At 43.8% G+C, this 25,798-nt stretch overlaps 2 protein-coding genes across 2 annotated transcripts in view; one reads left to right on the forward strand and one right to left on the reverse strand.

The window, feature by feature from the left end:
- The window catches only part of AIRIM (AFG2 interacting ribosome maturation factor), a 31,045-nt gene extending 25,607 nt beyond the window's left edge, over window positions 1-5,438 (reverse strand). Inside the window, exon 1 of the mRNA XM_073615525.1 lies at window positions 5,289-5,438. The gene's annotated coding sequence lies outside the window, so the exon portion shown is untranslated. The remainder of the gene's footprint in view (window positions 1-5,288) is intronic.
- Window positions 5,431-24,437, forward strand: SNIP1 (Smad nuclear interacting protein 1). Its single transcript, XM_073615524.1, has 4 exons — window positions 5,431-5,763; window positions 11,542-11,650; window positions 20,299-20,849; window positions 23,874-24,437. Exons 1-4 carry the CDS (start codon window positions 5,588-5,590, stop codon window positions 24,139-24,141), a joined length of 1,104 nt encoding a protein of 367 aa, XP_073471625.1. The 5' UTR covers window positions 5,431-5,587; the 3' UTR covers window positions 24,142-24,437.
- The last annotated feature ends 1,361 nt before the right edge of the window (window positions 24,438-25,798 follow it).

The following is a 25,798-nucleotide window of genomic DNA, read 5'->3' on the forward strand; positions in this document are numbered from 1 at the left end:
CTCTTTACATGGTGTGGAACCTGTACCAAGGTGTCCAGATCTTCCTGACTGTGATCCCACACCCTTAGGACAAAGGACTGCAAGGGACGAAAGTGCAGACCTGCCCACTGCACTGCTGGGAGGGTAGAGGTTAATAGTCCCAGGGCTGACATCAGAACTCTTATGGAGACCTGATTGCTGCACTGGAGAGCGGCCACTGCCCTGTCCAGTTTTAGTACTTTTTCTGCTGGAAGAAACACTCTCAGTAGTGTTGAGTCCAACAGATAGCCTAAGTACGTGATGCGTTGTGAGGGAATCAAACCGGATTTCTCCAAGTTCAGTAGCCACCCTAGACCTGTAAGGACCTTCTTTGTTAGTTCTAGATCTTTGACTAACTGTACTGGGCACGCTGCAAATAGGAGCAGGTCGTCCAGATATGCTATCACTGATATTCCCTGGAGCCGAAGAAAGGCCATAACCTCCGCCAAAACCTTGGTGAAGATGCGGGGCGAGGAGGATAGCCCGAATGGCAGCGCCTGAAACTGTAGATGTACCGTTGTTCCACCTACGTCTACTGCTAGCCGAAGAAACCTCTGCGAAGCTTCTGCTATAGGGACGTGTAGATACGCGTCCCTTAGGTCCAGCGATACCATAAAGCAGTTGTGGGGTAGCAGGGCTCTGACTGTGAAAATTGTCTCCATACGGAATCTTCTGTATGTCACTGACCTGTTCAGGGGTTTTAAATTCAGAATCAGTCTGAATTTCCCTGTGGGTTTTTTCACTATGAAGATGTGTGAATAGAAACCCTCTCCCGCCTCTGTTTTTGGTACTCTGAGAACCACATTTTGGTCTTCCAGATCCCTTAGTGCTCCCAACAGAGCCTCGGCCTTTGCCGTGCACCTGGGTAGGTGCGTGACAAGGAATCTCTGCGGGGGGAGGATTTGTGAATTTGAGACGGTACCCCCTTCTTATAACCCCTAGGATAAAGTGATTGGGGGATATTGCCTCCCACTGTGGGAGGAAGGCCCCCAGTCTTCCCCCCACTGTGGTTGGGGAGTAATTGGCTTTTACGGGGCTGGTCAGGAGGGCGAAAAATCGCCCCTCCTCTGCCCTTGCCTTTTTGACCCCAAGATCTCTTTTGCCCTTCCGGCTTTGGAGCTTCTTTACGTTTTTGCGGACGAAACCCCTTCTTTGTTTGTGCAGGGGTTTTCCGCTTAACTGGGAAGGATTTTTTCCTGTCTGCTGTGCGGTCCAAGACGGTCTCTAAACCTGGGCCGAAGAGAAGGTCTCCTGTTAAAGGTATCCCGCACAACTTGACCTTAGAGGTGCTATCGCCTGGCCAAGTTTTTAGCCAGAGGGCTCTCCTGGCAGAATTGGCCAGAGCCGCTGATCTGGCCGACATACGGACCGATTCTGCCGAGGCATCAGCTATGTAGGCGATACCCCGCAGAATCGTAGGGAAAGAAGATAGAATGGTTTCTTTTGCCGTTCCAGCTTCAATATGCTCTTGGATCTGGGAAAGCCAGTGCTCCAGGTTGCGAGCCACAACTGTGACAGCCAATTCAGGCTTTAAATTGCCAATTGTTGAGTCCCAAGTCTTTTTGAGGAGAGAATCTATTCTCTTATCCATGACATACACCAAGGCCCCCATGTCCTCAAACGCCAGGTACGTGTGTCTGGAAACCTGGGAGAAGGCCACATCTAAGTTGAGATTTTTATTCCAGATAGATGCAGGATCCTCTGAGAACAGAAATCTCCTCTTTAGGGATCTAGAAAAAAAGGGCTTCCTTTCGGGGTCTTGCCACTCCTTTTTAATAGTTTCAACCAGTACCTCATGCACTGGAAAAACTTTTTTCTTTTGTTCCCCCAAGCCCTTGTACATTTGGTCATGAAGGGTCAGGGGTTTATTGTCCTCCTGAATACCGAGGGTTGTATAAATAGCCCCTAAGAGGTCCTCTACCTCTTCCAGGGATAATTTATATCTGGAGGATTTTCCGGACTCCCCGTCCTGGTCCTCCCCCTCTGAACCATCCTGGGAATCGGAAGAGGAACTGTCTGGCTGTCTTTGTTCCACTCCGGAAGGGCCTGGAGCTTCCTCTGCCCTAACTGAAGTTGCAGGTTGGGCAGGAGCAGAGCCCTGAGCCTGAGGTGGGGTTGTGTCCTGGGGAACTGGATTAACGGGAGGCTGAAACCTTTCAAATAAGGCTTTAAATGAAGAAAAGGTGGATGAGAGCTCCTTTACCGAGGCTGCTAGTCCTGACTCCTGTTCCGAGTCCCTCTCTTTAACAAGGGAGTCTATGCACTCCCTACACAAGAATTTTGTCCATGATTCCCCTAATGTGTCCCTGCAAGAGGCACATCTCTTCTTAGAGCTATGTGTAGACTTAGACTTCTCTGTAGCTTTCTGAAATACATGAAAAAAATAAAAAAAATTTTGTCATTTTTTTTTTTTTTAAACTAGGACACAACCCTGGGAGTGCACTAGACTCTCCTTAATATGTGGGGATCTGAGCCTCCCTCCCCCTGACCACCCAGGGTGTCTGCCCCCCCCCCATGCCAGGAACTATACATGGAGGAACAATCCCAGATAAAAAGTGCCCTTCCCCAGGGCGCTCTTACCTTAGGAAGGCTGGAGGTAGTGTCCGTTGGCTGAGCATCTGCTTCCGACATGACTGCAGGTGGTTGCTACTACCGAGTCCCACGCTGCCTGTGCGTGTCCCAGACTCCTCTTCAGCCTGTGCCTGGCATCCCTATCAGCTCTGCGACCCGGAACCGGAAGTCAGGGTCAAAGGCAAGCATTCGCCCTTCCGCCGGAAATGACGTCGTCCGGCCCGCCTAGTTCCAAAACGAACGGCCTGTACAGTGTACAGGGAAGGGCGAACGCCTGCTTGCTGCGGCCCTGTAGCCGCGATAGGGATCCCCCGCAACCTGAAGCTGCGCTCGGCTAGGATGGGGTGGCAAGTGAAAGAGGGGTAAATACCCCCTTGCTCCTAGGAAGCCCCTGCTCCCGTTTACCCATTTATGATCAAAAATCACAAATATCGGCCACAGTCACCCTGACTGAGTGGCCTGGCTCCTTGCACAGTGTCTCCCCCCGGAGGAAACACTAATACTGAGGTCTGGCAGGGGGAAGTAAGAATTTATGGGCTGGCGCAGTGTTTCCTAGAGGAAGAGGAGGAGACTCTCTCTCATGGTGGCTGTCCTGAAAGACGAAAGGGGAAAAAACTGTTGTAAAAGCATTTATTATGGCTGTGTGAATGGGGTCTTTTATAGACATGTAGTTTTAGACCTCTTGTACAAAGCTGCAAAAGGGTCATACAGCGGCATATTTCTAAATTCTGGAGTAAGGGTCTGTTCAAATCACATGCCGTGGGATTATGTTGGGCAGCTATTCCAGTGCAGTCCCACCAAGAGGCACGGCAAAATGCCTCATCTCTCTATATGCCTTGCTCACACCACTGCATTGCATTGGCATGCACCTAAAAATAGCAGTGTGCAGTACAGCACAGTGCAAAGCCACCCACTGCCTTACAGCTTATGGCCAGCAATTGAACTTTATGAGACGTCTGACATCTCAATATAGTTCATTCAAAATAAAAAAAAAAATGTGATGTGCTGAGATTGGTGCATCATCACTGCACTCATTTTGCCCAGAACACACTGCACACCAGACACTATGACACGCCAGTGGCCACAGCTATTTGCAGATCTCTGCAGAGCCACTGATAACCACAGGCAATTACTGGCTGTGAGGACAGCTGCAATTACCTACAGCTGCCTGTGACCTGTCATTATAGGGAACAGGATTAGCAACGATTCATGCCAGCCTAAATGGCCAGTGTGAATGCAGACTTATGCCATGTACACACGAGCAGACTTTCGGCGGACTGAACTCCGAAGGACTTTTTGACGGAGTTCCGACGCAACAGACTTGCCTAAACAACGATCACACCAAAGTCCGATCGTGTTCGAACCTGATGACAAATGACCGGACTAAAATAAGGAAGTTCGTAGCCAGTAGCCAATAGCTGCCCTAGCGTCAGTTTTCGTCCGTCGGACTAGCATACAGGCGAACAGATTTTTCGACCGGACTCGAGTCCGTCGGAAAGATTTGAAACATGTTCCAAATCTAAAGTCCGTCTGATTTTTCAACAGCAAAGGCCTGATGAAGCCCACACACAATCGGATTGTCCGGCGGATTCGTTCCGTCGGACCTTTGCTGTCGAAAAGTCCATTCGTGTGTACACGGCATTAGACACCTTTCACACTGGGGCCGCCCGTGCGTTAGCGATCAAGTGCCGCTCATTTTAGACCTCTTTCACACTGAGGCAGTTTTCAGGCATTTTAGCTCTAGAAATAGCACCTGAAAAAGCGCCTGAAAACTGCCTCCCGAGTGTTATCACACTAGGGCGGGACGAGAAAATAAGTCCTGCAAGCAGCATCTTTGGGGCAGTTTGGGAGCCCTGCACATTGAAATGCAGGGGCAGCGTTTCCGAGGGCGCCACAACACAGGAGTTTTTAACCCCTTTCAAAAGCACTGCTTAAGCAGTGGTAAAGCGCCACTAAAATGAGCGGCGCTTTACCACTAACGGACCTGCGGCCCCAGTGTGAAAGTAGACAGCGCTGTTTAAGCGGCGCTTTTCGTCCGAAGAAGGGGTTAAAAACTCCTGTGCTTCTGAAGGGTTTTTCAGGTGCTTCGAAAGCGCTGCCCATTCATTCCAATGAGCAGTATATACAGTGCTCCCACACTGCCCCAAAGATGCTGCTTGCAGAACTTTTTTCTGTCCCGTAAGCGCACCGCCCGGGTGTGAAAGCACTCGGAAAGCAGCTTTCAGGCACTTTACAGGTGCTATTTCTAGCACTAAAATGCCTTTAAACTGCCTTCAGGTTGCATTCACACTACAGCGTTTTGACTCTCGGGCAGATGTGCCGGCGATTTGACAGCGCTGACGTGTCAATGACAAAACGCGGAACTCGCGTTCGAGATGCCATTAATTTGAATGACACCTGATGTGTGAGGTAGATCACACAGTAGTGCAGCCCAGTCTGTACATATCAATCATAAACTGGCTAAAGCCACAGCTGTATGGGTATATAAGTAAATCCCCTTATTACATACATAATGGGACTTATGTACCGACCCAAACGCAGCCCCCCTGAGTTTGGGGCAGTGCACAAGTTATTCTTTTAGAACTATCCCTGGTTAAAGTAGAAGTTGTGCCAATAATGCATATCCAAACGTTCTGCCTAGCTAACATCGTACAACGCTGTACCACTGTTGCCCATTAAACCCAGTTCCCCCAACTCACATGCAACAGATGCTCCACACATTCCAGCCTCACTCACAACACCTACACGCTGACAGCGTACAGTACAGAACATAGGTCACATGACACAGGGACTTCCGCCCTGCGCGGGTCACATGATCTCCTCCATACTCTGCGCACACCCGGAAGTTGTTGTCCAGTGTTCTGTATGATTACGTCAATCCCCCGGCATGCTTTGCCGCTTCCGGAGGCCAAGCCGTTTGTGGAGTTCGCTTGGTATCTGTGAGGGTGGCTAGTGGTCTTGTTGGAGGCAGAAGTGTTCCCGGGATTGTAAAAGAGCTATGAAAGAACTGAAGGAGGAGGAGAGGCACCGGAAGAGGAGGCCGCACAGCCCGGAGACGGTCTCGGTGAAGAAGGAGAGGGTGAGCCCGCCTAGGCCTCACCGGGCACGGCGGAGTTCCAGCTCAGGGAGCAGCGGAGGAGAATCCCCCCAACCACAGCACCAGGGGAGGAGCAGGTGAGACACCATCGCGGTGTGTTCGGGGGGTGAATGGAAGGTTAGAGACACACACGGTAAAGTCTGCTTAAAAACCGCCAACAACCGTCCTAAACCATTCTTTAACATAAGATGTAAACCCTAAGTGACATTCAGGCCCTGCACATATAAAGCAGAGGTATGATCATACCATTACTTTACCCAAAGGAGAAGTTCTGCTTGTCTGTCCCCTTTCCCCCCTCCTTCAAGTTTTAACACTTTGTTTTTTGGGTTTTTTTTGGGAAAGAGCAGGGGGGAGCGGGTACCTTCTTCAACAGGTACCCTCTTCCATGTCTGATCGGATTGCCACAGTGGTGCAATCCGAAGTTTGCCCCCTTTCCCTGCTGCCTTCTGTGACACATCATAGGTCCCAGAAAGTTGTGGGACCATCCACAAAGTGCCAATGCACATGTTCCTGTATAAGTGGGTGCTCAAGTGACCAAGGACTGGAACCGTGAACAGTCAACGTGAGAAATGTCACCAGCACGTCATGAGTCTGCAAAACTGGGCCCAAAGATTTATTCATCAATCACATCCCTACAGCAAATGGCAACATTTCATAGCCACATAGGACCCCTTCATTGGACATGTGACGTCACATGCCTGATGAAGGGGACCTGTGTAGCTCCGAAACATTGCTGTAAAGATGTGTTTGCTGAATAAAGCTTCGGACCCAATTTTGGAGACCCATGGCGTGGCAGTGACATTTCTCACTCTGATCATTAACAAAGTGCAGCACAGCTGCCTTCCCAAAGTAAACATGCCAGTGCCTAGACCTAAAGATGGCCAAAGAGTCAACTCAGGTGAGGACAGCACCTGGATCCTTGGACATGTACATTTCTTATGATTTAAAAGTCAGCAGCTACTGTATTTAGCTGTTAACTTTTATTTTTTTTTTGAGTGAAGAACCTCTTTAAAGGGTAACTTCACCCATAACTTTTTTATAGCAATTAAAGTGACTCTAAAGCCTAAACATTTTTTACCATAATGCATTCCTTGCATTATGGTAAAAATGTTTAGGCATCGGTATTCCCACACCCTTCCCCTTTTACTTGAGCCCTCATTTGATCCAGTGTTGTGCCCGTCTGCAGTTACCCTTAAAAATCTTCATATGCAATGTTTAAAACATTTTACAGGTTGCACGTTTTGAGTTAAAGAGGCGGTCTGGGGATAGAATTATTGCTCTCGCTCTAATGATCGCAGTGATACCTCGTGTGGTTTGAACACTGTTTTCATATGCAGGCGCTACTCACGTATGCGTTTGCTTCTGCACACGAGCTCGACGGGACGGGGCGCGTTTTAAAATTTTTTTTCTTATTTATTTTACCTTTTTTTATTTTTGCACTGTTCTTTTAAAAAAATAAAATTGTGTCACTTTTATTCCTATTACAAGGAATGTAAACATCCCTTGTAATAGAAAAAAAGCATAACAGGACCTCTTAAATATGAGATCTGGGGTCAAAAAGACCTCAGATCTCATATTTACACTACAATGCAAAAAAAAAAATGTTGCTTTAGGAGCTATGGGCGGAAGTGACGTTTTGACGTCGCTTTTGCCCTGCAATGGTATGGAGATCAGTGGGGGCCATCTTCTCCCTCACTCATCTCCATATCTAACCATGGAGAAGGACGTGATTGCCTCCGCCAGCGGCACCGGAGACCAGTGGTCCCCTCTCCCCCCAGCCGTCAAAAGTGATCTCGCGGCAAATCCGCCACAGAGACCACTTTTATCTGAAAGCGGACCGCCCGCTGAAGATGAGGATACCAAGGTTATTGTAGCTAGCTGCTGCTATAACAACAATACCCCTCTTCAAGCAGCCGACGTATAACGACAGTGGGCAGTCTGGAAGTGATTAAAACATACATTTCACATGCAGGAAGTGACTGCTCTTCCAGCGTTGCTTTCTTCCTGCTGGAGGCTGACATTTTGTTGAAGCCCAGAGCAGTCACTTCCTTTTTGGAAACTACACCCCACCACCCCTTGGTCATTTTTTGTTCAATTAAAATATGTACATTTCAGCCTTGATTGTATGTCTCGGCACAGTTAAGAGAGGAAGGATGACAGAAGCTTTGTGGTGTTGAAGTTCACAGGCTGCCCATAAGGGAGAATGGAGATAGAATTGGAGAGATGGACACCATTCTTTTAAGTTTAACTTTTTTGTGTCACCCTTGCAGCAGAGTTTGTTCTGTTGCCTCTCCTGCTTTTCTTTCTCCCTAATCTGTGTTCCCTCCGCACAGGCTGTGTTGTTCCTGATGCTTCCTCCCCCTGCCCCCCCCAACAAGCAGTAAATCTTTGGGCTGGCAACAGATCGGCCCCTAGAGACTCAGTGATTATTAGGGCTGCTGAAATTAATCGCCGAATCGATGCATCGGCATCCGACCTTCCACGATGCGGCATCGATGCTATAGCTTTAAGGCATCGATTGAGGATGACGTCATCCTCGCACTGCGTTATGCCCCGCCTCCACAACCGAAGGGAGCCGAAAGCCGCCGAAGAGCCGCGGAAGTAAGCCGCGCCGGCTTTTCCTTCATGCTGCCTCTGACTTACGTCATCCCCCTGCTGCCCTGCGAGGAGCGACGCTGTATGCATGTTCGCGGGGACATGGAGCTGCTGCTGCTGCTAAGAGTGGCGGTGGCCAGCTTGTGGAGCACGGAGCTCCAAGGAGGAGAGTGGAGCCGCGGCATGTCAAGCCAGGTAAGGGGGCCGCATGGAGGACACCTCTGCTCTTCCCCCACCTCTACACAGTGAACATGCAAATAGGGCAATAAATCAAAATATTGTGTGCAGAGCTTTGTGGTGATAATAAATGCACAAAAAAGTCTTACTTATTCAAAGTAATTCCAGTGCTGAGTGTTCTCTGCTGTGCCATTCCTGATTTCTGGTGAATGATTTGAACACAGCAGAGAACACTCAGCACTGGAATTACTTTGAATAAGTAAGACTTTTTTGTGCATTTATTATCACCACAAAGCTCTGCACACAATTTTTTGATTTATTGCCCTATTTGCATGTTCACTGTGTAGAGGTGGGGGAAGAAGGATGGAAATTGGTCTGTGGTGACACTGGGCAGGGGAGCGCTATGGTAATCTTATTATATGGGGACAGGTTAGTGGTGAGGGGGGCGGGGTATTATTCATCTTGGATAGGACAGTCTGGCACCTCCCTTACCATGTCCAGCAGGTCTGCAGTCTCTGACCATCTCCTGTACTATGTCTGCGGTCTCTGATCATCTCTTGTACCATGTCTGCAGTCTCTGATCATCTCCTGTACTATGTCTGCAGTCTCTGATCATCTCCTGTACCATGTCTGCAGTCTCTGACCATGTCCTGTTCTATGTCTGCAGTCTCTGGCCATCTCCTGTACCATTTCTGTAGTCTCTGACCATCTTCTGTAGTCATTTGGGGGCAGTCTGGAGCTCCTCTTTAAGTTGTCTGCACTGTTTACACTTTGCTACATGCAAGGAGTGTTGTCTTTTTTTTAAGAACAGATAAAATTTAAAAAATGGAGTTCTTCTGACTACTTAATTTTTTTGGATGAAAACCGCGCGCAGTAATCGTGATGCATCGTGAATCGTGGACCTGATAATCGTAATCGAATCGAATCGCGAGGCCAGTGAAGATGCGCACCCCTAGTGATTATCAGGACAACTTAGACTGTGTGCAGAGCAGGGTGAGCAGTAATTCAATCTGAGCCGTGTGTGCACAGCTCAGACTATGTTTACGGTATCCACTTTGTGCTGTCATGATACTGCGCGATCGCAGGAGTGACATCGTCATGGGCCGGCCGTTCCAGCAACTGGAGACATGTTACCCAGAAGAAAGTAGTGGGTGAAGATAGAAGTGCTTGGGAGCAGCGGGAGTGGTGACAGCGCAGCACTGGAGGCATGTTTGACAGCTAAATCTGCCATAATGTGCTGGTATGTGGATCACACATTTATAAAGTACAGTAATTTCTTTAAAAATGTGCTTAGCGCTCCAAATGATTTGGAAGTGAAGCCTATTAAAATGTATGGGGGGGGGGTTGGGAGGCGACCCCAATCATGTTACAGTCCTATGACCAGCCCCTTCCCTCCCTCATTTAGAGAGCACTCTCTACTCCGTTAAATATGGATAACTCCATGAGATACTGCACACTGCTTTTTATGAATGACCCCTAAAACAAAATGCCACTATGTGAAGTAGTGCTACAGTGTTCGGTGGGAAAAAGTTGACAATACCCACTTCCTGTTTAAAAAAAAAAAAAAAAAAAAGCTAAACCGCTGCGTATCATAAAAGATACACAGACCGGGGAATTCATAAGTAGCGTCTACGACATTCTTTAAAATTTCATCATACCATCACACAACAAATGAGATTCATGTACTTGGTGGAAACAGGTACCTGATTTTGGGGGCAAGCATGGTGTGCAGACATGCACTGAGACTACAGCGTCCATAATTCCTCTGTGCTCTCTCCCTGCCGCTGCAGCTGTCACACACAGCAAAGGGGCTGAGGGCTTTTTTAGCTGGGTGGGCAGAGCCTGATGGAGATTTTGAGACTCGAGTTCCCCTTTCAGTTCTGCTCTACTTGTGATTGATAGGCAGAGCCATAGCCAATAGACGACCTGCTATTGGCTGTGGAATCTGCCAACTGCCTGCTGTCAATCACAAGGAGAGAGCGGACGTGATGGGGACTTATCCCATAGCGTCTTATTCAGGCTGTGCACATTGTCGTCTCCACTGGGTTGCTAGGTGTCTGTCAGTGATCAGGTTAACATCTAGTAACAGGTGGAGAGCGTGTGGTGGTGGTTGTGCTGCTGCTTTGCTACATCATGTATAAAGACAGTCAAACTATTTGCAAACTTAATGCGGTTTTACTAAAACTGAATTGGACCGAATCTGAAGCATCGATGTATAGTAACTAATTACTAGTTAGCTTTAGCTTGTTCCGTTAAAGGCTAACCCCGCCTTTTAGAGCACGTTGCACCTATATTCAGGGTGTAACCTGGTGCTAGGCTGACCGTAACCCCCCCCCTTCTTTCTGACAGCATGCAGCCTGCACATCATTTATTCACAAAGATCTGTGATTGAATAACCTACAAGTCTCATCCTGCACAGTGGCAAACGGACTTGTAGCTGTCAGTGTAGCTTGAGTTTCAGAGATTCGTAGTCCATTGACATTTCCTCCAGCTTTCTAATGCTGCACACACATGGTCGGAATTTCCGTCAAAAAAGTGTGATGTGAGCTTTTAGTCGGATATTCCGACTGTGTGTATACTCCATCCAACTTTTTCTGTCTGAATTTCCGCCAGCAAAAGATTGAGAGCTGGTTCTCTATTTTTCCAACGGAAAAAGTTCTTGACGCAAATTCTGTTTGTCTGTATGCAATTCCGACGCGCAAAAAAACACGCATGCTCGGAAACAATTCGACGCATGCTCAAAAGCATTGAACTTCATTTTCTTGGCTCGTCGTAGTGTTGTACATCACCGCGTTCTTGACAGTTGAAAGTTCAGAGAACTTTTGTGTGAACGTGTGTATGCAGGCCAAGCTTGAGCGGAATTCTGTCGGAAAAAACATCCAAGATTTTTCCGACGGAAATTCCACTCATGTGTACAGGGAATAAGTCTACCCCATGGTATGCACAAGGATCTGAGAGAAGAGCCTGCAGCAAATACTACAAAATAAATCATACCTATGCTTGCCTTGTCAGAATTTTAGGGTTCCTTGCATTTGGAATTTTTTTTTTTTTTTTTTTATTCTAACCCTTATTTTTATTTTTAGGTCACCAACAAAAAAGAAAAAGAGCCATGTCAGGAGAAGCAAGTCCCCAAGGAGGAGAAACAGAAGTGATAGTAGAAGTCCACCTCCTGTTCCTGTAAAAATAAAGCAGGTAAATTCAGCATGAAAGGGCCTGTTTTAAAACTTGTAGAAGGGCAAAAAGTGCATCCTGTATTTACAGCTGCAAAAGCAAATGATGTAGTTTTTGTATCTGTACAACCAGCCTTTAAAATTTATGTGTGATAACTGCAATGCCATATTTTAAAATGTATTTTATTTATATATTACAACGAGGAGACAACCAGGAAGCGTGAATGGAGAGGGCTGAGGAAGGGAAGTATAAATATGTCCATTCTGAGATATATCCCTGTTAAACACTGCAGTCAGCACAGTGAACGTAGCCATCTATACTTCAGTCCTTTTCTTGGGGCTGTATGTTGCAAAGGCATCAAGATGGTTAGTGTAAAGAACATATACAGTAACCTCCTGTAGGTCTGTTTACAGAAACTTTCTGAAGGGCTGCTTTTGTAAAATTTGGACCAAAAGGTGTATAGGAAAATTTCACTTTTTTTTTCTGTTCTTGCATTTGTTGCAATCAGTATCAGTAATTGTGTGATATTGTCATTAAAAGGTAACTTCTATTTGTTTAATGGTCACCAAATAAAGGTTTGGGTTGGTTCTTAGCCCTGGATCTGGGCATGATCGACCAATAGTAATCGGTTACATTTTTGAACACTACTCCGAATGCTTCAATGAGAGTCTGTTGTGCATTCCTAATAGAGATAGTGATAGAAAATGTGCACCTGTGCTTACCATAGAAATTGACCAAATCTGGAAATGTGTATGAATCAATAAATACTTGTCAGTACAGGACCAACGATTTGGGTCTTAAGATTTTCTATTCGGTTATTTCATGTCTGCAGTCCTGTCAGATAAGCTGTTCTTCCAAATCATTTCATGTCTGTGTTTCACACTGTGGTGAAAATGCTGTGATTAGTAGGAAATTAATACTTGGTGGGGAAAAACTGTCAAGAAAGTGTCTTGTTATCCTCACTGTGGTTTATTTACACCGATCTAGGTGCAAGTAATTTCACCCTTCAAACGTATGAGACAATCCAGTGTGAATGATATAGTACTTACAGTAGGCAAAGCAGTTACTTTTTTGCCTGGACCCATGTCTTTACCTATTACACAGTGCTGTGTGGCTAAAACAAGCTGCCATATTAGTCAAGGTGTAGACTATCACCATGCAACCCTTCCTTTTCTTAGACCTGGTATCCTAATGTATTCAGTGTAATCGTGTACTTGAGTGGGTGGCATATTCCTGATGGTGTCAGCATCCTACTAGGCTCCTGTAAGGATGGAAGAAAAGATGGTGTCTAGGTGTTGTCACATATCTGTAAGTGTTCTGCTGCTTTAAATTAGTAATTTTATGCTAAATGTACTTCTCCCTATTCATCTTCCAGGACAGCAACATGAGAGGTGATTGCTTCCTCCCCCTACAGGAAATACAAGCAGAACAAGTGAAAAACCTCTCGCACCCCTCCTGGCCTTCAGTTTAGATTGTGTCTACTGTCCAGGAGCAGCAGAAATGTTTGTTTTTATCTTCCTGATGGAATGGCTTTCAGCGGCCCCCCTATTTGTGCATGTCTGCTTAGCCAGAAGGTAGCCCCTATTTTGTTCATTCCAGGATCTTGGCCCCTTCTATTGCCTGAGGGGTCAACTTCTGAAACCCCTGGCTAGTTAGCTGGTTTCCCCTTTCACGGGGAGCGGCTATTTGGAGAAGATCTGGATAAATATATCCAGAAGATTTCAGGGGGTGCTTTTACCAGTTAAGAAGAGGAGCAGACAACCTTCCTTTTAAGGTGTCTAGGGCTTCAGTACCCAGCACTTCTAATTTCAGGCAGTTTCAATGGCCTCAGCCATCTGGATTTAGGGGAAAGCCTCAAGGCCAGGGGCAGAAAAAGCCCTGGGCCCAGAGACCCCCTAAAGCCAGTCCCAAGCCCTCCTTATGAAGGGATGCCCCCACCCATGCGTGTGGGGGGGGGGGGGCTATTAGAGATCTCAGATGCCTGGAAAGAAGTGATCTGAAACAGGTAAATTATTGCTATGGTGTCTCAGTCTCAGGGGTGCATAATAGAATTCTGGAGGCTCCCCCCCTCGGGTCTTAAGGTCCAACGTCCCCATAGATCCGGTAAAGAAAAAGTATTTTCTTCAGGCAATAGATCATCTAAGGTCACAAGGAGTGATTTCAAAGGTTCCAGCCAACGAGAGATTCGGGGGCTTTTACTCAAATCTTTTCCTAGTCCCAAAGCCGAGTGGAGATGTAAGGTCTATTTTGGACCTTAAGGCCCTGAATCAGTTTCTAAACATTCGCTCTTTCCGGATGGAGTCAATTCGTTCAGTTGTGGCCTCCTTGCACGGAAAGGAATATTTGACGTCCATAGACATCAATGTACCTATGCAGATCCCATCAAATACCTCTGCGATTTGCGGTAGGCAACCAACATTTTCAGTTTGTGGCGCTGCCCTTCAGGTTAGCCACGGCACCTCGTGTATTCACAAAGGTACTGGCTCTGGTATTGGCAGTTCTAATATCTCAGGGAATATCGGTTGCAGGATACCTGGATGATCTATTACTGATAGATCAAACGGTTCCAGACCTGAAGCAGAGTGTAGCTCGAGCGGTTCAATTTTTGGAACGTCTGGGTTGGGTTCTGAACTGGTCAAAATAAGCCCTGCAGCCGGTTCAACGCCTAGAATATCTGGGGCTAATATTAGACATGGTAAAGGCAAAGGTTTTTTTGCCACCATGGAAGGTCAGAGCCATGAAAGACCTCACACAGTTCATAAAAGGGGGAAAAAATATTCCTCCATTCGCCTGTGTATGAGGCTACTGGGGAAAATGGTGTCCTCAAAGCAGTCCCTTATGCACAATTCCACTCCAGACCACTACAGAACAAGTGTCTGTCTGTCTGGAACAAGACTGTCCTGGCTCTGGACTGGCACGTGTCTCTTCGGGTGAAAGTGCGTCAGAGTCTCAGTTGGTGGATGATAACCAAGAATCTGGTAAAAGGAAAGTCCTTTTTGCCTGTGGTCTGGAGGGTGGTGACAACAGACGCCAGTCTCTCTGGATGGGGTGGGGGGGGGGGGGGGGGCAGTCCTAGAGGAGGCCACCATCCAGGGAGGGTGGTCCTAGAGGGAGAGGGACTTGCTCATCAACATTTTCGAGATTCGGGCAGCTCGCTTGGCCCTAAGCTTCTGGATTCCAGACTACAGGGATGTCTTGTGAGGGTCCAGTCAGACAATGCCACAGCTGTGGCATACATCAATCACCAGGGAGGCACCAGGACTCAGACAGCCCAGAAGGAAGTGGATTGCATACTGACCTGGGCAGAAAGATTTGTTCCATACCTATCAGCTGTGTTTATTCCGGGAGTGGAGAATTGGCAGGCGAACTTTCTGAGTCGCCAGCAAATGTTACCAGGGGTGTGGTCCCTAAATTCCAAGTTCTTTGCATCTTCCGCCGATGGGGGGTTCCGGATGAAGACCTGCTGGCGTCCAGGTTCAACAGGAAACTAGACAGTTTTTCGTTTCCAGAACCAGGGACCCACTTTCATTAGGGGCAGGTGCCTTGGTAATTCCCTGGGATCAGTTTTCCCTGATATGTCTTCCCTCCAATCCAGCTGTTGCCAAGGCTACTACGCAGGAAGAGAGAAAGCCAGTGATCCTAGTAGCTCCAGCCTGGCCCAGAAGGACTTGGTACGCAAAGATGTAAGATTGGCAGTGGGAAACCCATGGGTTCTTCCACTCCATCCGGATCTGCTCTCGCAAGGTCCGATATTCCACCTGTTTACCGTCTCTAAATTTAACGATTTGACTGTTGAAACCAGGATCTTAAAAGACCGGGGCATTTCTGGGTCAGTATTGTCTACCATGTGGAATGCTAGGAAGTCAGTCTCTAGGAGTATCTACTATAGAGACTGGAAATCCTATATTGCCTGGTGTCATCGGAAGAGTTCTGGCTTTTCTGCAAAAAGGAGTGGATATGAATCTGGCCTGAAGTACAATTAAAATTTCAGCCTTAGCAATATTTTTTTCAGGGGCCTATTGCTTCTCACTCCTAAGTTCGAACATTTATACAGGGGATGATTCGTGTGCTTCCGCCGGTCAAGCCGCCTCTGTGCCCTTGGGATTTAAACTTAGTCCTGGGAGTTTTACAGACGCAGCCTTTTGAGCCTATCCGGCAGATTCCTCTTTTGACAAGAAAATTTGTTTTCTTGGTGGCAGTGACGTTAGCCAGGACGTTGTCGGAGTTGGCGGCTCTGTCCTGTAAAGAACCTTATTTGACCTTGCACTAGGATAGGGGGTTTTGCAGCCACAACCAGAATTTTTGCCCAAGGGAGTGTACAGTTTTCATCTAAATAAATAAGGATATAATTCTACCTTCCTTTTTTCTGAATCCACAGTCTGCAGAGGAGAAATTATTTCATTCGCTTGATGTGGTATGGTCTATCTGAGAATGTCGGCTCAGATGCAGACGATGGATGTTCTGTTTGTATTGCCAGAAGGTCTCAAGATGGGACAGGCAGCATCTAAGTCAACTATTTCCCAATGGATCCGCCAAGTGATTGTTCAGGCGTATGGATTAGGGGGTAATGCCCTGTCTTTTCCAGTAAGGGTACACTCTACCAGAAGAGTGAGTGCTTCATGGCCAGTTCATCATCAAGCATTGATGGCTCAGATTTACAGGGCTGCTACTTGATCTTCCGTGCATACATTCACTAGGTTTTATCAAGTGAATGTTAGGAGGATGTTGCATTTGGACGCAGTGTACTGCAGGCAGCAATATAGATTGTGTTGTTCTAATGGTGTTTCTTTGATCATAATGGGTTCCCTCCCCTCAAAGTATTGCTTGGGGACATCCCAGTGTCCTGTGATGTACTATAAAGAAATTAGGATTTTTTTTCCTACAGCTTGCCTGTAAAATCCTTTTCTTGGAGTACATCACGGGACATAGAGATCCCTCCCCTTTTGTCTGGGAAGTTTATTGCTTGCTACAAAACTGAGGTACTTCCTGTGTGGGAGGGGTTATATAGGAGAGGACTTCCTGTCTTTTTGGTTTGCCAGTGTCCATTTACCTATAGGTGGCGTATAACCAGTTAATTACTATGACAGCTCTGTGTCCCGTGATGTACTCCAAGAAAAGGATTTTACAGGTAAGCTGTAGAAAAAATCCAAATTTTTACACAATGCAGAGTATTAACCCCTTAGGTTCCACCGTGAGTATAACAAGCATGCAATGCTGCATATACAGACTGATTTTACTGTTGTGGGTTTAGTAACACTTGAAATCTTGTAACAGACATCCTCAGTCAAAGGAAAGATCGTCAAAGCAACCGGGAATTTAATCCAGAGGTATATCTGCAGATTTTTACCAAGTGGAGAATGCCTGCAGGAGATCTGTTTGCAAAATATTACTCTTTGCTATCAAGATAGAAAAGACTCCTTTGGAAATAGATGCTCAGCCCCAAAATTGGATTTTCAGCTTGCAATCTGTCAGGGAATTGCAGATTTTCCAGCTGCTGCAGAAATTAAGCCTGTCCAAGTGCAAACTTGTATTGTTTGCTCCTTGGTGGCCCCATAAGAACTTTTCAGATCTACAGGTTGACAAATTGTAGCCATCATTGAAACTGTCTGATTTTTTCCAAATGGGCTTATGTTGAAGCCAGACCCTATGTGGTGGCCATTATATTTCATAGAATTTAGGCAGTTATGCTGGTTGTGTTTTTTTTTTTTTCTCCACAAACTGCAAAATCCTAGGAAAGACAGCTTTCGTTGCTTTAGCTGTATGGGGATGTCTCCTTCGATACCTAGATATCACAAGAGACTTTAGAGGATCAAGTCATCTTCTTATCTTGTTCAGTGACATTAAAGAAGGTTTACAGGTCTATAAAAGCACGCTTGCCAGATAGATAAAGCGAACTATATTTTTTTTATATAGGGAAGAAGTACCTCACTTGACCAGATCTTTGGCAACATTGTGGTCAAAGAAAGCGGCAACATCAGTGGAGCAAATCTACAAACTATTTGGTCTAGTCAGGCTACTTTCTAAAGGGGTTGTAAAGGTTCACATTTTTTTACCTTCATGCATCCTATGCATGAAGGTGAAAAAACATCCAACAATGCCGGCCCCCCCAGCCTCCCCCGTTTTACTTACCTGACCCCTCGAAAGTCCAGCGCTCATTCCCGACATCCTCTTCGTCGCTCAGCCTGGCCGTTGATTGGCTAGAATGGATGGATTGAAAGCAGCGCAGCCATTGGCTCGCGCTGCTGTCAATCACATCCAATGACACGGTGCACCGGGGGGGCGGGGCTGAGTGATACAGTCGGCGGCTGTATAACGGGAGCGCGCCCACAAGAACTAAACACCATGCTAGAGAGCTCGAATGAAGGTGTTTAGTTCTTGCGGGGAGGAGCTGAGACAGCCGCCGAGGGACCCCAGAAGACCAGGTTCGGGGCCACTCTGTGCAAAACGAGCTGCACAGTGAAGGTAAGTCTAACATGTTTGTTATTTTAAAAAATAAAAATACCTTTACAACCCCTTTTAAGTACCTTTTTAGAACAGAGGTCCTTTTTGCAACAAGTTCTAGGAAGTTTCTACAGGAAATGGTCGTGTGTGTGTTTTGTTTTTTTTTTGTTTTTTGTTTTTTTGTTACTTGCCTTTACTCTTTTATGTTGCTGTACTGAAAGATGAATGCAAAAGTCCCCTGTTTTAGTCTTAGCGGGAACAGTATTTTTAGGGCTCTTCCAGGATAGACAGCTTACTTCCCACCCTTATTTAAGTTGGTTATTTTCCCCTTGTGCACTGGTGAAGGCAGTTTGCTTTCGTCTCAATTAGGGACAAGGGGGCTTTTCAATTGTTCTGCTTGTGCTCCCTGTACGAAGAGTTGGAGCAAATTCTCACTTGGATTGCTGTTCTGGAAGACTCCCGGAAATACATTTACTGGTAAGGCTAACTGGGTTTTCCTTTTTTTTTTTTTTTCCCCTCTAATCTGCGTGGGTGTTGTCAGCAGCTGGTTTTGGCTAATAACTTCTTGTGCTCTTTGCTTGTTTGTAGATTTTTGAGGAAAAAAATTGAATTTGATCCATTTTGGAATAAGGCTGTAATATAATACAATGTGGAAAAAGTGAAGCACTGTGAATACTTTCCGGATGCACTGTAAATTAAACTATGGCCCATTTTGAAAATTAAAAAAATGTATTAAATTTTTTTTTTTTTTTTGACTTTCTGCTATAAAAAAAAAAAAAAACACATATCCAATAACATCATTTAAAGCGTGGTTCCACTCAAATTTTTAACTTTAATCTTATCCCCTTCAGTTAATTGCATAGATGTTCAAATGCCGCACAACATTTTTTTTATTGCTGTAATTACCTTTATATTGTACTTTTATTGTGGCACCTCCTGTCTCTCCTCCCATGGGAGTAGGCGTGTTTATTGCCTTTGCCCGGCGCCGCACTGTCTCCTGGGAGCTTAGTGTCAGGCTTCCCAAGATTCAGTGCGGAAACAATGATCATGCGTGTGAACAAGCTGTGAATGAACAGCATTCACTGCATCCAGGAAATCAATGCTTGTGGGCTTCACATGCCCACAAGCAAGATGGAAATAGCCAGCATCACATTTTTTAAGTTATTCTTCAGTACGAAAACAGAGGCGGAAATATTACACCCAAACTGTGAGTATTATTTTGGGATTAGCAAAGTGTCTCAATGACCTAAAAAAAAAAAGATTGGTCGCTGGATTCCTGCTTTAAAAAAAAAAAAAAAATTCTTCTGAAATTTTGGCTAAAATGTATTCTGCTACATGTCTTTGGTTAAAAAAATAAAATAAAATCACTGTAAGTAAATATTGATTGATTGTTGTGTTTTTTTTTTTTTTTTTTTTTTTTTCCTGACAGTTTTATAGTGTCTACAAACTCTATGGTATATGTACTGTGTGTATGTGTGTGTGTGTATGTATGTATGTATGTATATGTGTGTGTATATATATATATATATATATATATATATATATATATATATATATATATATATATATATATATATATATATATATATATTCGTATTTATCGGCATATAACACGCAAATTCATTTTAAGAGGGAAGTTTCAGGAAAAAACTAGTAAACAGGAGATTCTCACTGTATGTAATCTGATGGCACTCGTCCCCCCCAGGCAGCTGAAATTGAAGTATTGGCGTATAACACGCTATTTGCGCCCAATTTTCATGGTGAAAAAGTGAGTGTTATACGCCAATAAATACAGTGTGTGTATGTGTGTGTATATATGTGTGTGTGTGTGTGTGTGTGTATATATATATATATATATATATATATATATATATATATATATATGTGTGTATATATATATATATATATATATATATATATATATATATATATATATATATATATATATATATATATATATATATATATATATATATATATATATATATATATTATTACAATACTAATGGTGGTGATCAGCGACTTCTAATGGGACTGCAATAGTGTGACTGATTGACTGCCAATGACATTATTGCAGTGATCAGTGCTAATAATAATCAATCTTTTATAGATGGCTTAACTAATAATTACTGTTGCAATATTACTCAAAACTTTTTGTTTCAATTTTGGCTGACAAAATATTAATTTTGTTAATCGATTTAGACATGTTTACTTTTTTTCTTCCAAAGGAAAAAGAAAAACACACTCGCAGAACTCATGATGACAAGCAACCCAGAGAGAGGTGGGAAAAAGATGACAGAAGAAACAGTCACAGAGACCAAGCAGGCATCAGAGGTCATCACAACCACTCTAGGCATAGGGAAAGGGATCGTGAAGAGCAACATATAAGAGAGCAGAGAGCAGAAAGGGAGTTCCACAATGACAGAAGGAGGGAAAGACGCCAGAGGCAAGAGCAGGGAGGAGAGATTGAAAATCCAGAGGGAGATAATATTGAAGAAGAGAAAGCTAAAGAGAAAGAAAAACCAAACTTTGGACTTTCCGGGGCATTACTTGAAGATACAAATACTTTTAGAGGAGTTGTTATAAAATACAGCGAACCACCAGAATCTCGTGTTCCTAAGAAACGGTGGCGCCTGTACCCATTTAAGAATGATGAAGCCCTTCCAGTCATGTACATTCATCGTCAGAGTGCATACCTCCTGGGTAGGCAGAGGCGTATTGCTGATATACCAATTGATCATCCTTCTTGCTCCAAGCAACATGCTGTCCTTCAGTATCGGTGAGAATTGAGTTCTAATGCTTTTATAAAGTAGCGTTTTGTTTTTTTCGAATGTCTTTGTGATTCAGGCCTAAGGAAAAATTGAGCTTCTTTCCTGTCAGAATCCATATTCAATTATTATTGTTAGGATTACAGGATGAATATTTCTTTTTCGTTTGGTTACACGCTCTTTGCATATTATCTCCTTCCTGGACTAAGCTGAACATAAGTTGCATTTCTTTGATTCCTTTGTGAAACAATTCTTTTATTGACATCTGCTGTCATTTTGCCAGTGTCTTTAATTCAGACTGAGCTGGGCAGCTCATATTAGGGATGCATCGATAACTGTTTAAGTGACTACCGGCTTTATCAGGTACTAACCGGTGCCAGTTACTGATACCTTTTTTTTTTTTTTTTTTTTCATGCGGCGCGATTTGAGCCCACACAAAATGTCTGGGCACAAATTGCACTGCAAAGAATCACATGTGATTTGCACAGAAAGGCGGTGTGATTCCTGTTTTTCCCCATTGCCAAGGCTGAAGTCACTATGACATGCCTGGGTTCACACAGGAGCAGTGGGGGAACCCACATCACATTCAAATTACATGCAATTCTTTGCAGTGCATTTTGAGCTTATTCATTTTGTATAGGCATAAATCGCACCACACAAAAAAGTATCAATCTTAGTATCTGAGCATTTGTACTCGTGCAAATGCTTAGTATCTGTATCGGTATCCGTGTAACCAACCCCAGCTCGTATGCTGTTAGCACCTAATGAAGTAAAACACTGATAATATATATATTTTTTTCTAATCCACATGACACAGGTGGTAATCAAGCTGCTTTTAAGACAGGAACATTACAAATGCGCATATTGCTATCTGATTTGTGTTATGTCCAACCAGTATTTGTCGTTCCTTAATAAAATGCTGATTGGATGTTTTTTTGCAGGTTTGTTGTTCTCCTGTCTAATGGACTGACAAGCTGCTAATGATTCTCCATTGATTATGGAGGTGCTACATAAGGGCAATCCCTACTTTCCTATTGGATTAAAGTATGCCCTTCATGGAATAAATCTGTAGTGTGTGATTGATTGTAAGGTTGCGGAGTCAGTGTTCCATGCTATAATATGGACTGGTGCCAGAACAGGTACTCAGTTTGTCCCTTTTTAAAATGTCACTACTTTCTAAACTTCATTTATACAGGAGCTCATAATATATAGAGTAGGACTTGACTATCAAACTGACCGCCCAGCCCCACAGATTACACTTGAGGAGCATCTCTTCCTGTTGAATCTGCATTTTTACAGCTGGCCTTGCTCAGTCGGTATTGCTGAAATAGAGAGACAGTCACATCAAACCATACAGATTCAAGTAGGAGAGAGGTTCTCCCCATCTAACCTCTGAGCACTGGTAAAATGGTTGCAGTGACAACACACTGCAATATATCTTAAAAGCATATTTAAATTCTGTCTCTTTGTTTAAAGTGTTTGTTTTATGGCTTAACCCCATATATTATATACAATACTCCAGAGTGTTTTAAACAAAAAATACATGATATTAAAGTATAGCTAAAGGCAATTTTTTTTTTTTTTTTTTTTTCAGTTTTAGTTAGCTGGAGAGAGATTACAATACCTGTCAGGTTTTTATTGTTGTCTGTGCCCCTGTTAGGAAGATTGACCCTCCATATTTGTAATTTTTACTATTCTCACCAAAGAAAAATCCCAAATTTTGGATTCTTCACAGATTTGTAATTGAGAGGAAATCTTCCAATGAGGACACTAGTTTTGGTGGCTCTGGGGACACCCAGGGATTGCCTTTGCTTGGAAGGATTTCCTCTCATTTCCTGTTTTGGCAATGTAACAGCAAAGGGAAATCTCCTTAATGGGACACAGATGGCAGAAATATAAACCTGACCTGGTTATAACTCTCCCACACTCTATCCGAAAAGAAAAAATGCCTTTAGTTCTTTAAAGTGGTAGTAAGCCCCAGTTAAAAAAACAGCAATATTTATTATTGTTTGTAGCAGTTTCTTTGCGCATCTTGTTCTTTCTTAATATTGGTTTTAGGTTTGGTATTTGACCTATAGAGGTGCAGCATTTATTCGCGCTTTATTTAGTTATATCAGTTGTGCACATATTTTTTTGTATATATTGATTGGTTAGCACAAATATCCCCTTCTTTCTCATTTATAGGCTTACCTGTGGGTACAAGTGGTAAAACTGAGTTTACTACCACTTTAAGTAGGTTAAGGAGCCTTTTTTTTTTTGGCCAAATGTTTATACAATGTACTTATTCAGCAGTCATATTTTGGTCAAAAAAAAAAAAAATTTCTGTAATTCTTGTATTTGTTTGCAAATGTTATATACTAGCTGATGCCAAACATAAGTGGGGAAGCTGTAGGGCAATGTCATTCCAAGGTCGAGACTCAAGCAAAGACCCTTTAATTTAAACTTCGTTACTACTAGGGGTGTGATCTGTCCAGAGCTCCAGCTCACTTATTTTGGCTTTGTACAGGAGATGAGCTAAAAGCCAGGCAAATTTTTATTTTTTATTTTCCCATGCAGTGGGGCTGTGCCTGCACTGCATGGGTTAACTGCATATTTTGTCTAGGGGAGAAAACTCTGCGCCTATAACCCCCCCTCCGATCCTTTGGAAAATGACACTCCCCCACTTCCAGCGGTGAACTTTTCCTGATGTCTTCACGTCCAGAGCCGGTCTATGGGTGTGATGACGTCAGGAACAGTCCCTGCACCAGACTGCTGGACCGCGGGGGGGCAGGAGCCAGAGGAACCGGTGTTGCGCTGGGAAGATCAGAAGATTAGGTGAGTATATCTTGGCTCTCTAGACCCCTAGACCAAAACAAGCAGTTAAATTTGCAGAAAAATTTGTCCAGAGTCCAGCTTTAAGACTGACTTGAAAGGGCAGTTGCTACTATTTTTAAAGAAATTCTACATTGTTTTTAGTCGGTAAAATTGACGTTGAGAAGACTTTTATATTGAAAAGGAGAAAATTAAAGAATAACGATTTTGTTTTGTCTCTTTAGGGTGGTTGGGTTTACACGCACTGATGGGACCAAAGGAAGACGAGTCAGGCCTTACATCATTGACCTTGGATCGGGAAATGGCACTTACTTAAACAACCAGCGAATTGATCCACAACGTTACTATGAGCTGAAAGAAAAAGATGTTTTGAAGTTTGGATTTAGCAGCAGGGAGTATGTTGTTTTGCATGAGTTTTCAGATACATCAGAAGTGGACAAACCACAAAATGATGAGGATGAGGATGAAGAAGACGAGGGTACTGACAGCTAGTGAGCTGCATATTGAGACATCGGAACAAAAAAAAAAAACTGTTTAATCTAATCTAAAAAAAAATTTTTTTTTTTTTTCATAAGAACCTGAAAAGTAAACTCTGTCATGTGTTGACAGCCTGAAAACCTCTGAGAACATTGTAAAGAATTTGATTTTAATGTCTCTAAAAGACAATATAGATGTATATAAGTTTTCATTCAGATAAGAAATTGCGTTGTGTTGTTTTCAGCATTTTTGAAATATGTCTTTTATTTAAAAAAAAAAAAAGGACACTTTATTAAACAAAACCATTGTAACCACTGTGGTTATAAGAAGGTGCTTTTACTTCATTTGTGGTTATGATGCTAATGCTGTTTGAGTCAAGATTTTGTTTGAGTTATGATATATAGATATAAAAGAAAAATGTAGATCACTAATATCCAGTGCTGGTATCTTGGGTTAGAACTGTTTATCTTTGGTGTAGAGGATCCCAACATAGGACAGGAAAGTGTGCAAATAAGAATTAACCACTTCTGGACCAGCCGCCGCAGTTTTACTGCAGCAGGTTGCCTCGGCTGGGCAAATCGACGTTGCCTTACGTCACTTTTCCTTTTGGCCACTAGGGGCGCGCCCACAGCGTGTGCCCGGAGGCGATGCGAGTGCACCCGCGATCGCTCGTGACAGAGTGAGAACTGGGATCTTTATGTGTAAACACACAAGTCCGAGTTATTTCAGGGAGTAGAGACAGATTGTGTGTTCATACAAAGTATGGACACAGATCTATCTCTCTCTCTCTCTCCTCCTAGACAGTCCCATCCCCCCTACAGTTAGAACACAGTGAGGGAACACAGTTAACCCCTTAATCTCCCCCTAGTGTTAACCCCTTCCATACCAGTGACATTCATACAGTAATCAGTGCATTTTTATAGCACTGATCGCTGTATAATTGTCAATGGTCCCAAAAGTGTTCGATCTGTCCACCACAATATCGCAGCCCCGATAAAAAACGCAGATTGCCGCCATTACTAGTAAAAGAAAATAATAATAAAAATGGCATAAATCTATCCCGTATTTTGTAGACTCTACAACTTTTGCGCAAACCAATCAATATACGCTTATAGTGATTTTTTTTTTTTGGTACCATATCGGTACCATATCGGCCTAAATTGAGGAAAAAAATAATTTTTTGGAAAACAAAAAAAAGTAAAAGATATTTGTGTCTTTTTTTTTTTTTTTTTTTTTTCCTCCAAAAATTGTCGCTCTTAGCGCAAAAAATAAAAAACAAAAAACTGCAGAGGTGATCAAATACCACTAAAAGAAAGGTCTATTTGTGGGAAAAAAGGACGTCAATTTTGTTTGTTTACAGTGTCGCATGTATCCTTCAGTGCCGTATCCCAAAAAGTGGCCTGGTCATTGAGCAGCCAAATCTTCCGGGGCTGAAGTGGTTAAAGCAATATTAAACCTAGAACCAAAAATGTAATATATTGCAGCTTACCGATCATTAGATGTGGTGGCTGCATTTGTGTGTTTTTTTTTTTTTTTTAGGCTTTTTTGCCTCTGTTTTCACCTGGTGATCAGCAGTTACAGCAATGTTTTTTTCTTTTAGGATAAAGTTTGTATACAAATAAATAAGCACCCCTGTCAGTGGTAAATGGTTTGTCCCAACACTCTAATTGCT

The sequence above is a fragment of the Aquarana catesbeiana genome, linkage group LG02 (assembly GCF_042186555.1).
Source record: "Aquarana catesbeiana isolate 2022-GZ linkage group LG02, ASM4218655v1, whole genome shotgun sequence".
Classification (NCBI taxonomy): Eukaryota; Metazoa; Chordata; class Amphibia; order Anura; family Ranidae; genus Aquarana; species Aquarana catesbeiana.

Bases quoted from the DNA above. Each gene is read 5' to 3' on its own strand.
- SNIP1 (XM_073615524.1), top strand. From the start codon at position 5,588: ATGAAAGAACTGAAGGAGGAGGAGAGGCACCGGAAGAGGAGGCCGCAC. The intron at 5,764-11,541 runs GTGAGACACCAT...TTTTATTTTTAG, and splicing joins CAGCACCAGGGGAGGAGCAG to GTCACCAACAAAAAAGAAAA. The intron at 20,850-23,873 runs GTGAGAATTGAG...TTGTCTCTTTAG, and splicing joins CATGCTGTCCTTCAGTATCG to GGTGGTTGGGTTTACACGCA.